This window comes from Eleutherodactylus coqui, chromosome 7 (genome assembly GCF_035609145.1).
Source record: "Eleutherodactylus coqui strain aEleCoq1 chromosome 7, aEleCoq1.hap1, whole genome shotgun sequence".
Taxonomy (NCBI): Eukaryota; Metazoa; Chordata; class Amphibia; order Anura; family Eleutherodactylidae; genus Eleutherodactylus; species Eleutherodactylus coqui.
In genome coordinates, this window is record NC_089843.1 from 224,603,792 (window position 1) to 224,626,277 (window position 22,486).

Consider the following 22,486-nt stretch of genomic DNA (forward strand, 5'->3'; position numbering starts at 1 on the left):
TATAGTGGAAGGGAGGTGAACTAGCATCTAGCCATGCTTCCCCCTCAGTGTGGCGATGACGCCGCCCTTCTGGGGGTGACTCTATTCTTCCTGCTACCAAAACCATTTTCTGGAGCCTTTGTGTAATTAGGAGTTGTAGACATGGCGGTGCTCGCTAGAGTCTTGGGGTACTCACCCTCTTTATTTCTATGGAGACAGTAGGCATGGGCTTTCTCCCTTTGCTTCTGCATTTTAGCTTAGCCTTCAGTATACTATGACACAATGTAATCGCCACGTGTTGTCGCTCATCTGAGGTTGTATTTACCTAATATTAATATCCTCTACGAATGTCCTGACACATAAGACCATAACATTCAGAGTGACTCTAACATTATACTGTATATAGGCTGGTCCATATATATTGGGGGATTTAATAGACAGATTTTTTAAAAAAATTTTATGAATATCTATATGCTTGTCCAAAATTAATAGACATTGAGTATACGAGATGGAAGTGCTCTAGCTAGATTCTTCCTAAGAGGTGGCGCTTCCAGAAAACAGATCAGTATAGGGACGGGTTCACACAGGCGTAGATGTAAGATGCTGCAGGGCTCAGGAAGCGTTTTACAGCCCGTTACCCGGCCGTGACCCTGCATACAGCCGTGTATGATGGCGTAATTGTCCTGCTCATGACGGCGCCCCCATGAGGTGGTCATGCGCAGTACACCTGTTTTATTGTGTCTGTATTCCTTGCACCGTCGCTTAGCATTGCCACGTCTACCCGCAGCCCACACACAATGTAATTCTGCAACAATAGAAAACAATAGGCTCTTTCTCACATATATATGCGGCAGAAAAAAACGCTGCCTTCTATTTTGCGCCCATGGATTGCACAATTCCGACACACTGATGTGAGCGGACCTGCATAAGGCAATAATATTGGTTGCCTGCGAACTACTGTGTATCAAACGGGTGGACGGAGCCCTGAAAATACGCAATTCAAGTACAGTCGTGTGAGCCCGGCCTAAGGGTGTGAAATAATTAGGAAATAAGTTTTATTTAGGCGTGTTGAATTCCTGGTAACAGCAGCGCTCACTGAACCAATCACAGTCGTCGTGTTGGTTCATTGAGTGCTGCATTGATTGGCTGAGAGCGGCGCTCACTGAACCAATCACAGCCATCGCTTCCAGGAAATGGAATTTATGAACCCCGCAACCAGGAAGTGATGTTCTGTCAGCGGTCGGGGAGTGAAAGACACGTGGTGGAGCTACAGAAGTTCGGAGACCAGTGTGAGGGACCTGGACCGTGCCAGCTAGGTAAGTAAAATAACACATTCCCCAAAAATAAGACCTAGGGCCTCTTTTGCCCAGTCATTTTTAATATACTTCCCTCATCTACCAGCGCTTGACATCTTTGCATCAGCAGAGCATCATGTGGCCTGTGGCATCCAGTATACTGATCCCAGGGGCTAGTCTAGACACTCCTAGTCCTGATTATAGGACATTACTGATGGCCATTACTGGTTAAGGTGGGCAGCAAGGAGCACCCTAGCGGCAGCAATCATTCTTTACCAGTGTAAGCAAAGACTGGCCGGAGGGACACAATGGTGGTGGAGAGCAGGGCAGATAGAAGGGCAGAGCTCGCTTATTGTGTAACCTTCCTCCCACTGCCACAGATGCTTAAGATTAATCACACAACCCCTTCAATCATTGGATTGACTTCAGATGTCATTTACATATATATCCGTATCTACATGCCTGTATGCGTATATGTGTGTGGGTGGGGGGTGGGGGGGGGGGTCACCAAAGGGTTGTTTACATAACACTAATATCAGGGTTACATTATTAATATAACAGTCATTAGCATTAATAATGTATCCGCGCTGTGATATAAGATGTCATATAGAAATGAAACAGTTAATATATTAACAAGATTATGGAGATTAAATTACCTCTTTGTTCCACTTCTAAAGCAGAATATGCAAAAAAAAAGAGAAAAAGACAAGTTATTATTTTTTCATATCAGACCTTTCGAAATAATTTAATATTAAGAAAACAAGTAAACGAAACTACAGAGAAAGTAAATGTATCAAGTTGTTTATAATTCAATGCAGAGACTAGAAATGGGAGAGAACGGAATCATTTCAGGTTAGATCGTGATTCTAGGCGGATTTTACATCATGAAGTTTTCAAAAGCAAAATAAAAATGAAGCTTCTGACGAACATCTGATCCAGAATAGCCGGACCTCGCCGCTAACGAACACATAGCTCACAGAAGAGAAAACCTTTCACTGAAATCATCATTAGCGCTTGGTCAAAGACTCCAAGTGTCATCGGAGACCCTCTGGTAGAGCGCCCAGCGTCACAAGATCACGAGAGTTAGACGCAGGAACCGCAGGGAGAACAAGCACAACACGGCAAAACTGACTGGCAGAAGGTCAGGACTTTATGGGGACTGGTGCCTACTTACTGTACAGAGCCGGAAGGAAGAGGGCTGGTAGACCAGTGCACATGATACGGAGTGTAGCGGCTCAAGAAAGCAGGATGAACAGGCTGCATCTATCATATGGACCTTCTTTTTGCCATCTAACCCCCGCTTCATATAATCTGCTTACTAGAGACCAGCATCACTTGTCAACAGGCAGCGGACAGCATGTTAGAAGGTCCAGAGACCCCTAGTGGCTAGCAATTTTTGAGGCCGACAACATGAGTTTCAGTGAAAAAAGTGAATTCTAATGTTCCTTGTTATGACATTGGCTATTATATTAAAGAGGTTTTCCAAAATAAATGTTTCCTTTAAGTTCAGATGCTCCTTGTGAAAAAATAATAAACCAACTCATGCTCCCCACTGCCTGCGGCTCCAGATCTCCACTGTGACATATTGTTGACCGGGTGCAGCAGACTTTATAGAACATCACAGGCGTCTGTCAGTAACCAGGGTCTGCGTGCCTTCATTTAATGGGCAAAGGACTTGTGAAACCCACACTCACCCCTTAATATAAATAGACTGGATTTAGCTTTTTCTGACTGCACCACTGTGGAGGTTTACTCAATGTGGTTAACCCCTTAGGGATCACTTTTTTTTCCCCCTTTTTAGTTTTTCCTCCCCACTTTCAAAAAACTTAACTCTTTAATGTAGCCATCGACGTGAGGGCTTGTTTTTTGTTGGGCAAGTTCTATTTTTTAATGGTATTTAATGCACCATACAATTTTTTTTATTTCGAAGTGAAGTGAAATGGAAAAAAAACATAATTCCGCCATCTTTGGGTGCATCTTGTCTTTACAGCATACATAGTGACCTGCTAGCGTTATTCTACGGGTCCGGGTGTGATGACGCTACCACATTTATACACATCTATTTATTTTGCTGTAATATTGTTAACAAAGTAAATATCTTCGAAAAAACCAATTACTTTCTGCCCTTATCTCCTGACTGCCGTAACTTTTTTATTTTTCTGTTGACATAGCTGGGTGAGGGCTCGTTTTTTGCAGGACATCCTATATTTTGTATTGATATTTGTTTGAAATGACTTTTTGATAGCTTTTTACGACATTTTTTCTTGGATATGGCGTGCCCAAAAAGCGCAATTCTGGTGTTTTTTTTTCTGATGTCATTCACTCTGAGACAAATAATGCATCACTTTGTTAGATCACACTTTTACGGATACAGCGATAGCAAATTTGTTTTTGTTTTTTATTATTTTGATTTCTTTTCAACTTTTGCTTAATTTTTTTTATAATTGAATAAAAGATTTTTTACTCTGTTTAACATTTAATCGTTCATGCAGTAAAATGTAATAGCGTAGTGTTATACCACAATCTGACAAGTAACCAGCCATGGCAGTACTGGAGGCCATCAGAAGGCCCCAGGCTGCCATGGCAACTGAACATGGTAGGTCGGGGGCCCTCTGACTACAGTTAAAAAAAACACAATTTAAAACTCAATATGGAGACATACATAATAGATTATAGTTCAAACTATTTTTTTAAACTTCTCTTAATTTGTTTTTTAAGGGAAAACAAGAATGTTTCCATAATACAAATAAAATGTATCAATTTGCATATTGGTCACACAGGACCATTTGCTCGATAAAAATCATGAAACATAAACAAGCATTAATAATGTAGTTGCCCAGAGTTAATGGGGCCCCTCCATAATGTTATATGTCTGTCCCGTGTCACTGTCGCCCATTCCACCCAAGAAAGCTCGGTGCTGCTACTGAGCCCCGGGAGCAGGATAAGCTGTTTTACAGCAAGAAAAGTGAGTGTTGACCAGTAGAGAGGGAAAAGAGAGAGAGTTGCCAGGAGCGGGATCCCACAGATAACTGGGACTGTGGATTATCTGAGTATCCAGAGAATCCTCTCTGCTGCACCACTCTGGTTTTTTGTACTTGTACCAAGACTGTTTGTTTGGAATTACGTTGGAAAGTTTACAGTAAACGGACAGAGCCAACTGTTCCTGGTTCTTGTTCAGAAAGTTGCCCTGTGTGTGTGATCTACTTTATTTCATCGGGAAGATCCACTGCAGAAGATGGAATGGTGGCGTCACAAGTGACAATTGAAGAGGAAAGAGGAAAATAGGGTCACCTAGGAGCTCACAGCTAGGTGTTGCAGGACAAATGATGGTGTGGCTATTCTGCAGGACCCTCTGGGCCATTACACAATTACTCAACACCACAGGGAGAATGGCTTGGGGTGACAAAGGGAAGACCAGTAAGAGTAAGAAGAAGAGGATGCAGAGGAATAGAAGGAGGAAGATAAGTTAGGTCCAGAGGCAGGGAAAGGTGTTATGCAAAGGTCATTCCATTCATCTTAAACGCCAGCTATTTTTGTGAAAGTCAAGACAAGCCAGAGGGCACTCTTAAGCCCCCAAGGAATGTGGGCTGTCACAGGTAGGCACTTTGAGACATATGAGTGCCTTTATACTGCAGTGCTTGCAGAAGGACTGTCAAAATATCGGTTCATTACTCATTGGCCACCCTTCTTGATCCCCATTTAGAAAAGAAATCTCTGAAAACTGCATGATTAGCCCAATCCCAGTTTCATCAGCACTGCATCCAGCACCTACTCACTATCTACATTAGAACCAGTGACAGAGGAAGAAGTCTCCAGGCTCCTTTCCGCTGCCCGCCCCACCACCTGCGCTAGCGTCCCTCTCCCCTCTCACCTCCTCCGGTCCCTTTCCCCAGCTCTCATTACTCACCTCACCACAATCGGCAATCTCTCCCTAACCTCTGGCACTTTCCCCTCCTCATTTAAACACTCCATTATATCCCCTCTGCTTAAAAAACCAACCCTGAACCCAACTGATGCTGCCAACTACCGACCGGTCTCAAACATTCCCTTCATCTCCAAATTACTGGAACGCCTGGTCTACTCCTGCCTTACTCGCTTTCTCTCTGACAACTCACTCCTCGACCCCCTCCAGTCTGGTTTCCACTCTCTACACTTGACCGAAACTGCCCTTACAAAAGTATCAAATGACCTGATGACTGCAAAGTCAAGGGGTGACTACTCCCTACTAATCCTCCTTGACCTGTCTGCTGCATTTGACACTGTTGACCATAACCTCCCTCTCACTATACTCCGCTCTATTGGTCTAAAGGACACTGCTCTCTCCTGGTTCTCTTTCTACCTCTCTGACCGCTCTTTCAGCGTTTCCTTTGGTGGTTCTATCTCCGCTCCACTCCCTCTCGCTGTTGGGGTCCCCCAGGGCTTGGTCCCTGGTCCCCTCTCTTCTCTATCTATACTGCCCCAATTGGACAAACCATCCACAAATTTGGCCTCCAATACCATCTCTACGTTGACGACACCCAACTATACACCTCCTCTCGTGAGATCTCTGGACCATTCCTCCAAAATATCACTGACTGTCTGTCCGCTGTCTCTAACACTATGTCCTCCCTTTTTCTCAAACTTAACCTCTCTAAAACTGACCTCCTCGTCTTTCCACCTTCTAACCGACCTCCCCTCAACATCTCTGGCACCATCATAACCCCCAGACGGCATGCCCGCTGCCTTGGGGTCACACTGGACTCTGACCTCTCCTTTACCCCCCATATCCAATCTCTTGCCCAAACATGCCACATGCACCTCAGAAATATTACTAAAATACGACCACTCCTCACCACAGACACGCTAAAGACACTCGTGGTTGCCCTCATCCACTCCCGGCTTGACTACTGCAACTCTCTACTCATCAGCCTCCCCCACACTAGACTCGCTCTGCTCCAATCCATACTAAATGCAGCAGCTAGGCTCATTTTTCTATCCAGTCGTTACTCAGACGCCTCTGCATTATGCCAGTCGCTGCATTGGCTGCCCAACCACTGCAGAACTAAATTTAAACTCCTCTACCTCACTCACAAAGCTCTGCATACAGCATACATCACCTCCCTACTGTCAGTACACCACCCAGCCCGCTCACTCCGATCGGCTAACACACTCAGACTAAACACCCCTGTAATACGAACCTCACATGGTCGCCTACAGGACTTCACCAGAGCAGCACCCATCCTCTGGAACGCTCTACGCCAAGGCATCCCGACAATTCCCGATGCACGAAATTTCAGACGTGCCTGAAAAACGCACCTCTTCAGGGAAGCATACCAAATCTCCTGACCTAGTCCCTCGCCCCTCCCTATGGTGCCCTACCCTGTTTGCCTTCTAATAAATGATCTGTACATGACATTTCCTATTGTCTGTGTTCCCCATGCCTTGCTCCTCCCCCCCACCCCTTGCACCTCCTGTACCACCCCCAACCCATTTGTGTCTAACCCAAGGTACCTCACATTGTAATTGTTGTATTGTTTTGCATTTATCCATGCCTGAAAGCGCTGCGGAATAAGTTGGCGCTATACAAATAAAGGTGGTTATTATATTATTATTATCCCCGCTATAAGACCAAAATGATAAACTTCAAAATGAAGCAATATCAGCACAGACTGTTATGAAGCATGAATAGAGTATTTCGGCATGGCTGCGGGGATGCATCTGCAAGCGACTATAGCTCCCTGGCTTATTACGTTCTTCTGCTGCTGGGCATCACCGATGGTGTCCCTTACGTTCTTCTGCTGCTAGTCATGACCGATGGTGTCCCCTACGTTCTTCTACTGCTGGTCATGACCGATGGTGTCCCCTACGTTCTTCTACTGCTGGGCATCACCGATGGTGTCCCCTACGTTCTTCTGCTGCTAGTCATGACCGATGGTGTCCCCTACGTTCTTCTACTGCTGGTCATGACCGATGGTGTCCCCTACATTCTTCTACTGCTGGTCATGACCGATGGTGTCCCCTACGTTCTTCTACTGCTGGTCATGACCGATGGTGTCCCCTACGTTCTTCTACTGCTGGTCATGACCGATGGTGTCCCCTACGTTCTTCCACTGCTGGTCATGACCGATGGTGTCCCCTATGTTCTTCTGCTGCTAGTCATGACCGATGGTGTCCTCTACATTCTTCTGCTGCTGGTCATCACCGATGGTGTCCCCTACGTTCTTCTGCTGCTAGTCATGACCGATTGTGTCCCCTATGTTCTTCTGCTGCTGGGCATCACCGATGGTGTCCCCTACGTTCTTCTGCTGCTAGTCATGACCGATGGTGTCCCCTACGTTCTTCTACTGCTGGTCATGACCGATGGTGTCCCCTACGTTCTTCTACTGCTGGGCATCACCGATGGTGTCCCCTACGTTCTTCTGCTGCTAGTCATGACCGATGGTGTCCCCTACGTTCTTCTACTGCTGGTCATGACCGATGGTGTCCCCTACGTTCTTCTGCTGCTAGTCATGACCGATGGTGTCCCCTACGTTCTTCTGCTGTTGGCCATGGCTAGCACTGTATCCCTGTTGTTCTTTGTGGTAGATGCTGCACCTCTTGTCGGTTTCCTGGTCCTCATAGGGTACCTACATATGGTCAGCTTTGGCCTGCCTCTTAAAGGCTCAGTGTGCATACCCAGCTTTTCAATTTCCTGACAAGGCTTTCCACAAGGCATCCACCCCACCACGCAGGTGCCTGAGCAATTAGTCAAGTAGTGTGCAAAGGTATTGAATAATTTTATATAAGATTGGTGAAAATAATATACAGGGTCCCCAATGTCTAAAATTACGCCATGAAGACTGCAGGCATGGAGCTTTTTTACAATAAATTGAATTTGTAAAAGAATAGAAGATTCCTACAAGGAAAATCCTTCGCGCTACAGCTCGGGGGCTTGTTACAGATGTTTGTTTGGAGGGAGAGGAAAGGGGAAATAGGAGCAGGAAGAGGAAAGCTGTAATAGTAGCAGAGAGATGGCCCCAGCAGCAGTACCACAAGCACCTTGCAGGCAGATCGTATAAATATTAGCTCGCTCTTGTGCTTTTTACAGATTTTTGTTTTGTTTTTACAGATTTTTGTTGGGATGTTTTGTTATATTTAACATGAGAAACCTATTTAAGAATAAAAAAAACCTTGGAAAACTTCTTTTATTAGGCTTCTGTGAAAAACACAATATACTGCAATGCAGAAGTACTGCAGTACGTTGCACAAGTGATCAGCCAATCACAATTCCAAGTCCCCTATGGTGACTAAAAAATGTAAAATTAAGTTTAATAAAACATTTTTTAACTCTTGAAAGTTATAAAAGAACTCTTTTTGCATTCTTCACATAAAAATCAAAACAATGGAAAAATAAACAGAAGTCTTAAACATCAAAACATCACCTTCCCATGCATGGTAAAACCCCGTAAGGAAAAAAACACAATGCCAGAAGAGCATTTTTTCAGGCTGCCACTCAAAAAAAACTGAAAAAAAAATGCCTGTATATTAAATTGGTACCAATAAGCACTACAGCCGACCCCTCTCCCCCATAGATGGAAATATTTGGGGGAGAAGAGGGCAACAAAAAGCTAATTTTTTTCTAAATTTAATTTTTTTTTAGTAGTGAGACATAAAAACTGTTTATCTGACATTGCAGTAATTGCACCAAGCTGCAGAATAAAGTCATCGTGTCAGTTTTACCGCACTGTGAATGGCGTAAAAACAAGGCAGCCCAAAAGTTCTGCAGTTGTGTTTTTTTCCCATTTCCTCCCACTCTGACATTGCATGTTTTTTAATTTAATATTTGGTCCATTAAGTGATACATTAATAAATGCCATCAGAGATCATCCAGCGGGCGTCTGGTAAGTTGTAGGGACATCAATGAGCTCTAGGTCATCCTGCTTTGTAAGAGGGGTGGAGACATAGAATGCTAGAGGGTGACAAGAGGCGCCTGCGGCTCCCGGACTGCGTTCACCCAATGGAGATCAGTGGCAATACTTTCCTGTCCAGCAGTCAGGATGGAGTTGAAAGGGCAGAGCCGCCACCAAGTTTCAGCTGTTGTCACACACGACCATGCCGGTTGGAGGCTCAGCGGCGAAAGCCAGAGGTCGGTCTGCACTGTCAGACCCTGCAACAGCTCGGGGGCCGTGTGCCTCTTGTCACCTAAGCTGAGTAGTTTCAGCACATCCTGCTAATGCTCACCCACCGCTGTGCCGCCGCGCGCTACCGACTGCTGGCGACGTGCTCACACTTCTTAATTGAGAGGTGGAGGTGGCGGAGGAGGAGGAGGGGGAGGGTTTGGAGGAGGTGGCATAATACACTGCAGATACCAGCACCAAGCTGGGACCCGCTATTCTGGGTGTGGGTAGTACGTGAGCGGTCCCAGGATCTGACTCGGGCCCAGCCTCCACCAATTTCCCACAATGTGCCGTCAGGGAGATATAGTGGCTCTGCCCGCCAGTACTTGTCCACATGTCCGTGGTTAAGTGGACCTTCCCAGTAACTTCGTTGGTGAGGGCACGGTTAATGTTGTGTGAGACGCTCTGGTGTAGGGCTGGGACGGCACACTAGGAAAAATAGTGGCGACTGGGAACCGAGTAGCGCGGGACCGCCACCGCCATCATGTTTTTGAAAGCTTCCGTTTCCACAAGCCTATACGACAGCATCTCCAGGCTGATTAATTTGGCAATGTGCACGTTTAAAGCTTGTGCATGCGGGTGCGTGGAGGCGTATTTCTGCTTTTGCTCCAATACTTGTATTAGCAACAGCTGAACGGTGCGCTGAGAGACATTACTGGATGGAGTGGAGGACGGTGGAGGTGAGGGTGTGGGTGCAGGCCGGGAGGCGCTCGTGCCTGTGTCCTGAGAGGGGGGTTGGATCTGTGTGGCAGTTTGGGGCACAGAGGAAAAGGCAGTGGTGTGACCCGGAGGCGGTGTATGGCCTTCATCCCACCTTGTGGTATGCTTAGCCATCATATGCCTGCGCATGCTGGTGGTGGTGAGGCTGGTAGTGGTGGCTCCCCAGAACTCGGCCTGTGCCCACACCCTCACTTGGACGTCCGCATGTACGTCCTTGTCCCTTATCCCTAATCCTCATCATGGCGGATTAAGGATAGTGCAGGGCCCAAATAAATTACCCCACTGTACAGCACTGACAACTGGGGCTAATTCACCGCACACAGAGACTTGTAGATAGCGGAGGCTCTATGCTGTGACTTGTGTCTTGCGCTAATACTCAGGGGTAATTTACTGCTCGCAGAGACTTGTAGATAATAGAGGCTGTGTGGAGAGGGAGAAGACTCTAAAGCCAGTGGATAGTGCTGGTAACTGCGGTTACCTCAACCCCACCAAGGAAAGGGTATTGTGAGATGCTCTGCACAGCGGCAGAGCTGAAATACTTTGCAGTGGCCCGGTAATATTACAGTACTGTTTAGCGGTGAGACCTCTGTCTAATGCACTGCAGACTGAGAACGTATAACTGTAATGCTCTGCACAGCCCTAGATGCATTAAAAAAAGGGTGCACTACTGCTCCCAGCCAACCACAACTATAATGCACACAGTGAGGAGTGGCCCTAAGAAGGACAGTTGGGGTTCTTGTAGAGAGCATCCCGACTGTAAAACTTTCCCTACCTCAGCAGCTCTGTCCCTAAACTTTGCCTCATGCACTGCAGACTGAGAATGCTATAGCTGTATTGCTCTGCAGAGGGATAGATGCTTTAAGAAATAAATTGGTGCACTACTGCTCCCAGCCAGCCACAACTGTAATGCACACGATGAGGAGTAGCCCTAAGAAGGACCGTTGGGGTTCTTGAAAAGAGGATCCTACTCTAACACTTTCCCAATATCAGTAGCAGCACTTTCCCTAACCTCTGCCAGCATGCGTCTGAGGCGAGCCACGGGTGGGACCACTTTAAGTACTCGGCGGTCACCTGATTGGCCCAGCCACTCACTACTGTGAAGGGGGGGGGGGGGGCTGGCACATCACAGCAGGAAGTGGTAATGCCTTCACCGAATGCTTATTGGCTAGAAAATGGCGCTAAACATGCGGGGAAGGAAATGAAATTGACTCGAGTACCGCGTGGTGTTCGACTCGAGTGCCGAGCATCTCAAGTACCCCAATAGTTGAACGAGTAGCAAGCTCGGACCAGTGTGCTCGCTCATCTCTAGTTATAAATGTAATCTAAATACTTTAGGTTAAATATCATTACGATAATTCTTGACTTTTAGAAGTTTGGGAGTGGACATAAACTGACAACATGAAAAGGGCAAGTAGCCATATGGTGAGCTGCAGCGTATGCTATATGTTTACAGGCTGACCGGAGGAAAAGCCAAACTTCACCGGCCAGAAATGTGAGCTTGTTTCTCTACTGGAGGAAAAGGTGCAGAGTCTTCAGGAGAGAAGGGCTACATCGAAACTCATTAAAGAAAGTGAGGATTTCCTTGATAATGTAGAAGTAACTCTTCAGAATATAGGAGAGGAAATGTCCCGTGTATCTGCAGAAGCCAAAAAATGGAAGCATGTGACCCAAAGAAGCCGGAGGATCAGGAGTCGGCCAGCACCCATAGTGCTCGGGATCCGGTACCAGCCTCTCACACAGGAGAACAATGAAGAGGTACAGCAAAAAATGACTCTACCCACAAAGGACAGAGTAGTAAGCACATAGAACCCTCTTGGATGAAGAAAAAAGTGTTGTGAAAAAGAAAAGGAGGCTGCTGGTTGAGGGGGATTTCCTATTGAGAGGAACAGAGGTCGCTGTCTGCAGACCTGACACCTCACGAGAGGTGTGCTGTCTCCCAGGTGCACAAATCAAAGATGTGTCTGATAGGCTGTTAAGACTCTTCAGTCCTACAGAACACCACCCATTCCTACTAATACATGTAGGGACAAATGACACTGCAAAAAGGACCTTGCAACTATCTGCAGAGACTTTGAAGACCTCGGAAAGAAGGTGAAGGAACTAGGAGCTCAGGTGATCTTCTCATCCATCCTTCCAGTGGATGGCCATGAAATAAGAAGGTAGAACAGGATTCTAGAGATGAACAACTGGCTACATCGATGGTGCCGTCAGCAAAGATTTGGATTTCTAGACCATGGAGTGAATTACCTATATGATGGACTTCTTGGTAGAGATGGGTTGCACCTTACAGACAGGTGAGCATATATTTGGTGGGCGCCTTGCTTCACTGATTAGGAGAGCTTTACACTAGAACAATATGGGAAAGGAAGTGAAAGGCAAAAATATACAGCTAATTAATACATCTGAGAACCTCACTATTAGAAGTGGAAAGAATGAATAAAGGAAAAACTTCAGAAGGAAAGTAGAGGAGCAAGAGACCCCGATCACAAACTAACATGTTTCTACACAAATGCACAGAGCATGGGAAACAAACAAGGGGAATTGGAGCTCCTAACACAGGAAGAGAAATATGATGTCATCGGCATCACAGAAACTTGGTGGGATGATACACATGATTGGATACAAGGCTTGTAGGATACAATTTATTTATAAGAAACAGACCTAATAAAAGGGGAGAAGGTGGTGGGTTGTATGTTAGGAGAACATTCATCTCCACAGAGATTCAAGCTTCAGAGCTGGGAGTTCTGTAGAAACTGTTTGGGTAAGAATACAAGGAGAGAACAACAGAAAGGACACCGTTGTAGGCATTTACTATAGGCCGCCTGGACAAGCAGAAGATTTGGAGGAACTCTTTCTACATCAGATGGCCAAGATCTCAAAGAAGCACAACATAGTGATCATGGGAGATTTTACCCATCCAGACAATTGTTGGGAATCTCTCAGGTAAAAGTAATGGGTCCAACAAATTCTTATCCGCTCTTGCTGACAACTTTATCTTCCAGAAGGCAGAGAAAACAAGGGGATCTGCCATCTTGGGCCTAATTCTTACCAACGGGGAGGGAATGGTTGGGGAAGTAAGGGTGGCTGGGACCTTAGGAGGCAGTGATCATGCTATCCTTGGATGTTGGATAACAAGGGGAGGAAGACCTGAGAAGACTCAGACCTCAAGGATGGATTTCAGAAAGGCATATTTTAATGAACTCAGAAAGAGGGTAGGAAGAATCCAATGGCTGGATGTTCTTAAGGACAGAAATGTCCAAAAAGGAGGGGAAACTTTGTGAAATTAGACCCTTGAAGCACAAACTTTAATAATCTGTAAAGGAAGGAAGAATTGGAAGCATTTTAAGATCCAGGATAGATGAACACAGAACTAAAAACACACAAGCTAAAAGGAGAAAAGAAATGTTTATAAAAATGGTAAGAAAGGGGCATAAATTAATTGAAGTCCCCAGGTCCAGATGGATTGGATTATTGGATTATTGAACTAATTGCTGTAATTTTTGAAACTTGAATGTTGTCCCTATCTTCAAAAAAGGGAAGAAGGTGGATCCGGGAAACTACAGACCTGTGAGCCTGACTTCTATATCAGAAAAGACCTTTAAACAGCATGCATGCAAGTACTTGGATAAGAATGGAGTAATTACCCAGAGCCAGCATGGGTTTGTAACAAACAAGTCATGCCAGACAAATCTAATTTCCTTCTATGACAGTATCACCGACCGGGTTGATCAGTGAAATGCGGGGGGATATAGTAGGTCTTGACTTTAGTAAAGCATTTGACAAAGTATCTCATACCATACTTATTGAAAAACATGTTCAAATATGGGATCGACAAGGCAACTGTTAGGGGGATTCACAACTGGCTGAGTGATTACTGACTGAATATGAGTCAACACCCCAATTTAAAAAAAGACAGAGACAAACTGGAGCAAGTTCAGAGAAGAGTTACCAAGATGGTGAACGGTCTGCAAATCATGTCCTATGAGGAACGGTTAAAGGATCTGGGAATGTTTAGCAGAAGAGAAGGCTGAGAGGAGACTTAATAGCTGTCTACAAATATCTGAAGGGCTGTCACAGTACAGAGGGATCAGCCCTATTCTCATCTGTACAAGGAAAGACTAGAAGCAATGGGATGAAACTGAAAGGGAGGAGACACAGATTAGATATTAGATCAATGAGTGGAACAGGTTGCCATGGGAGGTGGGGAGTCCTCCTTCAATGGAAGTCTTCAGAGGCCGGATAGACATCTGTCTGGGATGATTTAGTGATCCTGCACTGAGCAGGGTGTTGGACCAGATGACCCCCAGAGGACCCGATGACCCCAAAGGTTCCTTCCAACTCTCCCATTCTATGATAAGTTTTTGTTATAAAACATATTTCACGCAGACAACTATATGAAGACACAATATAGTTTTTAAAGTATAACTGTAGTTTCAAAAAAAAACTTTTGAGGTCAGAGGAATATATCAACATTTTTGATTGGTGGCAGTGCGGGTGCCAAGATCCCTACTCACAAGCTACCATGAAGCAGCAGAAACGCTCCTCAGAGTGCTGTGACTGCTCGCTAACTGAAGTCGGGCTCAATAGAAAGTCTATGTGCCAGTCTTCAGCTAGCAAGCAGTAGCGATACTCTGTTGCTTCATTCTAGTGATCAGTGGGGGACTCAGCACCTGCATCCAGACCCTCACCGCTCAAAACTTTTCACATGTCCCTGTAGCGCTCTCAATTTAAAAAGGTAAAATTCTTTTTGATGCTACCACATTGTGAGGTGGGATGAAACGTCTCGGGGGCGTCCCCCATGGTTGTATCACAACATCCGTCAGAGGATTGAATTGCATAAGTTATGGCAAATCATCCGTTGCTACTGAAAATCGAATGGGCCATTCGTTACTTACAGAATCCAGCTACTTGTGAGTCTAATTCCCCTCCATTAACGTGTTGTAGATCTAAGAGTATTTATGCTATACGGGTCCGAGCGGATGACAAGGATTACTAAAGAACGGTTTGTACAAACACCATGCTTGGGAACATTTCCCTGTTTGATCTGCAGCCATTGTTCAAACGTGACTAAGGGTATCGGAGTTGCGCATTCTCATTCTGGACAGCAGTTTGCAGTATGTGGTTTTTCTCCATGCACATTGAGTTGTGTGGTCTATCTTCCCATGTGTCTGGGCAGTCTTGTGTATGTTAAGAAGATCACCCAGCATCTAGAGGACTGCATGGCACAACACAAATCCAGGCTCACGTATAAGAGGAGACTTGCCAGTATTGCTTCATTTACGATATATCTCATTTAAGGCTTCAGGTTATTGAGCACATGCAAAAAAGAAAAAAAAAAGTCCAGCTCATCCAGAGGGAAAAATTTATAAAAACACCAAACTTTAATTTAACATGCCTCTAATAAAAGATACTGAGATCGTGTTCACCAAAAATGACTAGGATGCACAAAAACGTGTTCCTGATGCCATCCAGCTCCCTTAGGGCTATTTCAGATGACCGTATATCGGCTGAGTTTTCACGCTGGCCGATATATGGCGTCTCTCTCTGCAGGGGGAGGAGGCTGGAAGAGGCGAGAGCAGTGCTCTGAGCTCCCGCCCCCTCTCTGCCTCCTCTCCACCCCCCTGCACTATTTTCAATGAGGAGAGGCGGGACAGGGGCAGAGCTAATTCCCGCAACTTAGCCCAGCCCCCGTTCTACCTCCTCTCATTGCAAATAGTACAGAGGGGCGGAGAGAGGTAGAGAGGAAGCAGAGAGGGGGCGGGAGCTCAGAGCACTGCTCCCGACTCTTCCAGCCTCCTCCCCCAGCCTCCTCCCCCTGCAGAGAGAGACACCGTATATCAGCTGGGAGCTAATACCCGGCCGATATACGGTCGTCTGAATGCACCCTTAGTCCTAGCAAGTGAAATAAAAACAACACAATGTATTAAAAACCCCTCCAAGTGGGACAGTAGCAATTAAAGCCATGTGATCATCAGGAGACCAAACTGCAAGTGCAAGGGTCTAATTATGCAATCAATCGGCAAAGTCCGGCAAAAGAAAACAGACCAACAAAAACACAAAAACCACCCAAACGCAATATTCCACATAACGGAATAGCTGAATGTCACACATTATAATAAGATTAGACATCAGTTCACACTATCTTATGTATGTGAACCTCCCACAATGTACACATTGATGATGGGAGGCGCCCGCTAAACTGCACAGCACGTATTAATGCAGGTGAGCTCTGAGGAATGTAACACCTGTAGTGATGAAATAACCGCAAGACATGAAAACGGCTGGGATAGCGCCCTAACCTGCGAGCATCTGCCGATGTGTGCGAGAGGGTCGCCACACGAACTGTAGGGCCGGACCGCTAGTCATACATATGTAAACAGCTGCATTGTTTACTGCATCTTACATATGTAGACAGCTGCATTGTTTACTGCATCTTATATATGTACTATGAGAAGAATAGGGTTAAAGCCCCAGGATCCGGCTGCCTTGTGCTGACAGGATTGTATCGTTGGGTCATATATATACATTTAGTTTTTTATTTTGACATTTGTATATTTTTTCTTGCTTATCTTAATTCATTGGAGCTCTTTTTGTTTGCTCGCCTCTGTTAATATTCCTATCTTAGCCATTATTATTCACGTTACGCCATTTCTCTCTCCTAATGCTGTTGGAGGCCCGGTGTTTCGCCTGCCCTGGTTGGACAGGTATCACGCCGGCTCACTGGCCGCAGCGGGTTTTCATAGCTGTGTGCTGCAGGGTCATGTCTGAAGGCTCGTGCCGGCGCTGTGGCGGTGCCAGGCACTATAGATGGAAGGTGAAGGGTCATCTGGACACGCATGCACCTTGCCTGTGTAAAGACACTGACCCCGTAGTCAGTGCCGTCCGGCTGCGGTCGTCCAGTTCCTTGTGCTTCCGAGCAGGTTGGTGTAAAGCATCAGCCTGTCTGCCGTGTAATCTGCACCCGTGTTGGTGATGTTTGTGGTGACGGCGGGTTTGCATTGGTGGATGCTTTATTCTATCGATGCTGTAATGCTTTTGCTGGGGCATCTCTTGGACTATAGGGGCTCGTGCCCAGTAACGTATCAGTAAAACGCTGTGGGTCTATCCGCAGCATTTTACCGAATTAGCAAACGTCGGCTGTAACAGCAGAGACCGCATGTGGCTGCGTGCGCTCGGCCGCGTATCACACTTATAGTCGTGCGCAGGGGGACTTAAAATTTTTTTTTTAATTCATATTGGGGTTGCGCATGAAAATGCCGCCCCTATGCAGTGTATTACGTATGGCCTGCGCTTCACATGCGGCTTACTCCAAGGCTTCCTTTCAGACAGGTTCTTGTAATCTGCTAATTAAGAATTGTTATTTGACCTAAATGTTGTGTTTCCCTTCGCTGTTTGCTTTTCATACTTAATGTGGATTTATCTTTGAGTGATTTGTGTCCTTCTGGAATTGTAGTCATACGAGTTGACAAAGGTCGCATGTACCAAAACGTTCATGATCATTTCTGGCTGCACTTCAACTAATACTATAACTAATACTACTACTACTACTACAACTAATCCTACTACTAATACTACAAGTAATACTGATACTACAACTAATACTACAACTAATACTACAACTACTACTACAACTAATACAACTAATACTACAACTACTTCTACAACTAATACTGCAACTAATACTGCAACTAATACTGCAACTAATCCTACAACTAATACTGCAACTAATATTACAACTAATACTGCAACTAATCCTACTACTAATACTACTACTAATACAACTACTAATACTACTACTAATACTACAACTAATACTACTACTAATACTACAACTAATACTACTACTAATACTACTACTAATACTACAACTAATCCTACTACTAATACTACTACTAATACAACTACTAATACTACTACTAATACTACTACTAATACGACTAACACTACAACTAATACTACAACTAATAATACTACTAATACTACAACTAATACTAATACTACAACTAATACTACTACTAATACGACTAACACTACAACTAATACTAATACTACAACTACTACAACTAATACTACAACTAATACTACTACTACTAATACGACTAACACTACAACTAATACTAATACTACAACTACAACTAATGCTACAACTAATACAACTAATACTACTACTAATGCTACTACTAATACTACTACAACTAATACTAATACTACTACTAATACAACTAATACTACAACTAATATTACTACTACTAATACGACTAACACTACAACTAATACTAATACTACAACTACTACAACTAATACTACAACTAATACTACTGCTACTAATACGACTAACACTACAACTAATACTAATACTACAACTACAACTAATGCTACAACTAATACAACTAATACTACTACTAATGCTACTACTAATACTACTACAACTAATACTAATACTACTACTAATACAACTAATACTACAACTAATATTACTAATACGACTAACACTACAACTAATACTAATACTATAACTACAACTAATACAACTAATACTGCTACTAATACAACTAATACTACTACTAATACGACTAATACTACAACTACAACTAATACTACAACTAATACTACTACTAATACGAATAACACTACAACTAATACTAATACTACAACTACTACTAATACTAACACTGCAACTAACACTACAACTATTACTAGAATTAACACTACTATTAATACTACAACTAATACTACAACCAATACTACAACTAATACTGCAACTACTACTACTACAACTAATACTGCAACTACTGCAACTACTACAACTAATACTACTACTAATACTACTACTAATACTGCAACTAATACTACTACTAATACGACCACTAATACTACATTAATACTACTACTAATACTACTACCAATACTGCAACTAATACTACTACCAATACTGCAACTAATACTACAACTAATACTACTACTACTAATACTGCAACTAATAATACTACTAATACAACTAATACTACTACTAATACTAACACTGCAACTAACACTACAACTATTACTAGAACTAACACTACTACTAATACTGCAACTACTACTACTACAACTAATACTACAACTAATACTACTACTAATACTACTACTAATACTGCAACTAATACTACTACTAATACAACTACTAATACAACTAATACAACTACTACTGCGTATACAACTAATACTGCAACTACTACTATTAATACTACAACTAATACTGCAACTAATACTACTACTAATATTGAGACTACTACAACTAACACTGCAATACTACTACTAATACTGCAACTAATACTACTACTAATACTACAAGTAATACTACCACTAATACTACAAGTAATACTACTACTAATACTGCAACTAATACTACAAGTAATACTACCACTAATACTACAACTAATACTACAACTAATACTGCAATTAATACTACAACTAATACTGCAATTAATACTACAACTAATACTGCAACTAATACTGCAACTAATACTACAACTAATACTGCAGCTAACACGGCAACTAATACTACTACTAATACTGCAACTAATACTACAACTAATACTGCAACTAACACTGCAACTAACACTGCAACTAATACAACTAATACTACTACTAATACTACAACAACTACTACAACTACTACTACTACTACTAATACAACTAATACTACTACTAATACTACAACTAACACTACAACTAATACTGCAACTAATACTGCTACTATTACTACAACTAATACTACTACTAATACTGCAACTAATACTTCTACTAATACTACCACTAATACTACAAGTAATACTACCACTAATACTACAAATAATACTACTACAACTAATACTACAACTAATACTACAACTAATACTGCAACTAATACTGCAACTAATACTACAACTAATACTACAGCTAATACTACTACTAATACTGCAACTAACACTGCAACTAATACTACTACTACTAATACTTCAACTAATACTACTACTGCAACTAATACTACTACTAATACTACCACTAATACTACCACTAATACTACAAGTAATACTACTACTAATACTACAACTAACACTGCAACTGATACTACAACTAACACTGCAACTAAGACTACTACTAATACTGCAACTAATGCTACAACTAACACTGCAACTAATACTACTACTAATACTACTAATACTGCAACTAATACTACAAGTCATACTACTACTAATACTACAACTGATACTACAACTAACACTGCAACTGATACTACAACTAACACTGCAACTAATACTACTACTAATACTGCAACTAATACTACAACTAATGCTACAACTAATACTACAGCTAATGCTACAACTAACACTGCAACTAATACTACAACTAATACTACTACTAATACTACTAATACTGCAACTAATACTACTACTACTAATACTACAAGTAATACTACCACTAATCCTACAACTAATACTGCAACTAATACTGCAACTTAACACTGCAACTAATACTGCAACTAATACTACTACTACTACTACTACTAATACAACTAATACTACTACTAATACAACTAATACTACTACTAATACTACAACTAACACTGCAACTAATACTGCTACTATTACTACTACTAATACTACAACTAATACAACTAATACTACTACTAATACTACAACTAATACTGCTACTATTACTACTACTAATACTACAACTAATACTACAACTAATACTGCTACTAATACAACTACTAATACTACTACTACTAATACAGCTACTAATACAACTAATACTATTACTAATACTACAAATACTACAACTACTACTACAACTACTACAACTAATACTACTACAACTAATACTATAACTAATACTACTACTAATACAACTAATACTACTACTAATACTACAACTAAGACTACTCCTATACTACAACTATTACTACTACTAATACTTCAACTAATACTACTAATACTGCAACTAATACTGCAACTAATGCTACTACTAATACTACAACTAATACAACTACTAATACAACTAATACTACAACTAATACTGCAACTACTACTACTAATACTGCAACTACTACTACTAATACTGCAACTACTACTACTACTAATACTGCAACTAATACTATAACTAATACTACCGCAACTAACACTACCACAACTAATACTATTACTAATACTGCAACTATTACTACCACTACAACTAATACTGCTACTAATCCTATTACTAATCCTACTACCAATACTACAAGTAATACTACAACTAATACTGCAACTAATACTACAACTAATACTACTACACTGTTTCCCTGAAAATAAGACATAGCATGATTTTCCAGAATTTTTGAGGATGCAAAATGATTTTTCAGGCTTTTTGAGGATGTTTGAAATATAAGCCCTACTCCAAAATTAAGCCCTGCTAACAGTTAATTAAAAAAGTCAATTTAAATAGTCTCCAGGCAGCTATACATGTAAAAAAGTTAAACCTTTTTGAACAAAAATTAATATGAGACTGTCTTATTTTCAGGGAAACAGGGTACTAATACTACAACTAATCCTACAATTAATATCACTACCAATCCTACAACCAATACTGCAACTAATACTGCAACTAATGCTACAACTAATACTACTAATAGTACAACTAATCCTACAACTAATCCTACAACTAATCCTACAACTAATACTGCAACTAATGCTGCAACTAATGCTGCAACTAATGCTACAACTAATCCTACAACTAATACTACGACTAACACTACTAATACTACAACTAATCCTACAACTAATATCACTACTAATACTACAACTAATATCACTACTAATACTACAACTAATACTACGACTAACACTACGACTAACATTGCAACTAATACTACAACTAATACTACTAATACTACAACTAATACTACAACTAACACTACAACTAATGCTGCAACTAATACTACCAATACTACAACTAATACTACAACTAACACTATGACTAATACTGCCACTAATACTGCAACTAATACTACAACTAATACTACAACTAATACTACAACTAATATCACTACTAATCCTACAACTAACACTATGACTAATACTGCAACTAATACTACAACTAATACTACTAATGCTACAACTCATCTTACAACTAATATCACTACTAATCCTACTAATAATACAACTAATACTACTACTAATACTACTAATCCTACTACTAATAGTACAACTAATATCACTACTAATGCTACTACTAATACTACTACTAATACTACAATACTACAACTAATACTGCTACTAATCCTACAAATAATCCTACTACTAATACTACAACTAATACTGCGGATCCCTGGTAAACCCCAGACTTCTTCATATGAAC

General features: G+C 42.2%; 1 protein-coding gene across 1 annotated transcript in view; it reads right to left on the reverse strand.

Annotated features, from left to right (window-relative positions):
• ADGRL3 (adhesion G protein-coupled receptor L3) overlaps positions 1–22,486 on the reverse strand; it is a 604,084-nt gene that overhangs the window by 367,011 nt on the left and 214,587 nt on the right. The window contains exon 6 of the mRNA XM_066574505.1: positions 1,931–1,945. Within this exon, the coding sequence (XP_066430602.1) occupies positions 1,931–1,945 (15 nt within the window). The remainder of the gene's footprint in view (positions 1–1,930; positions 1,946–22,486) is intronic.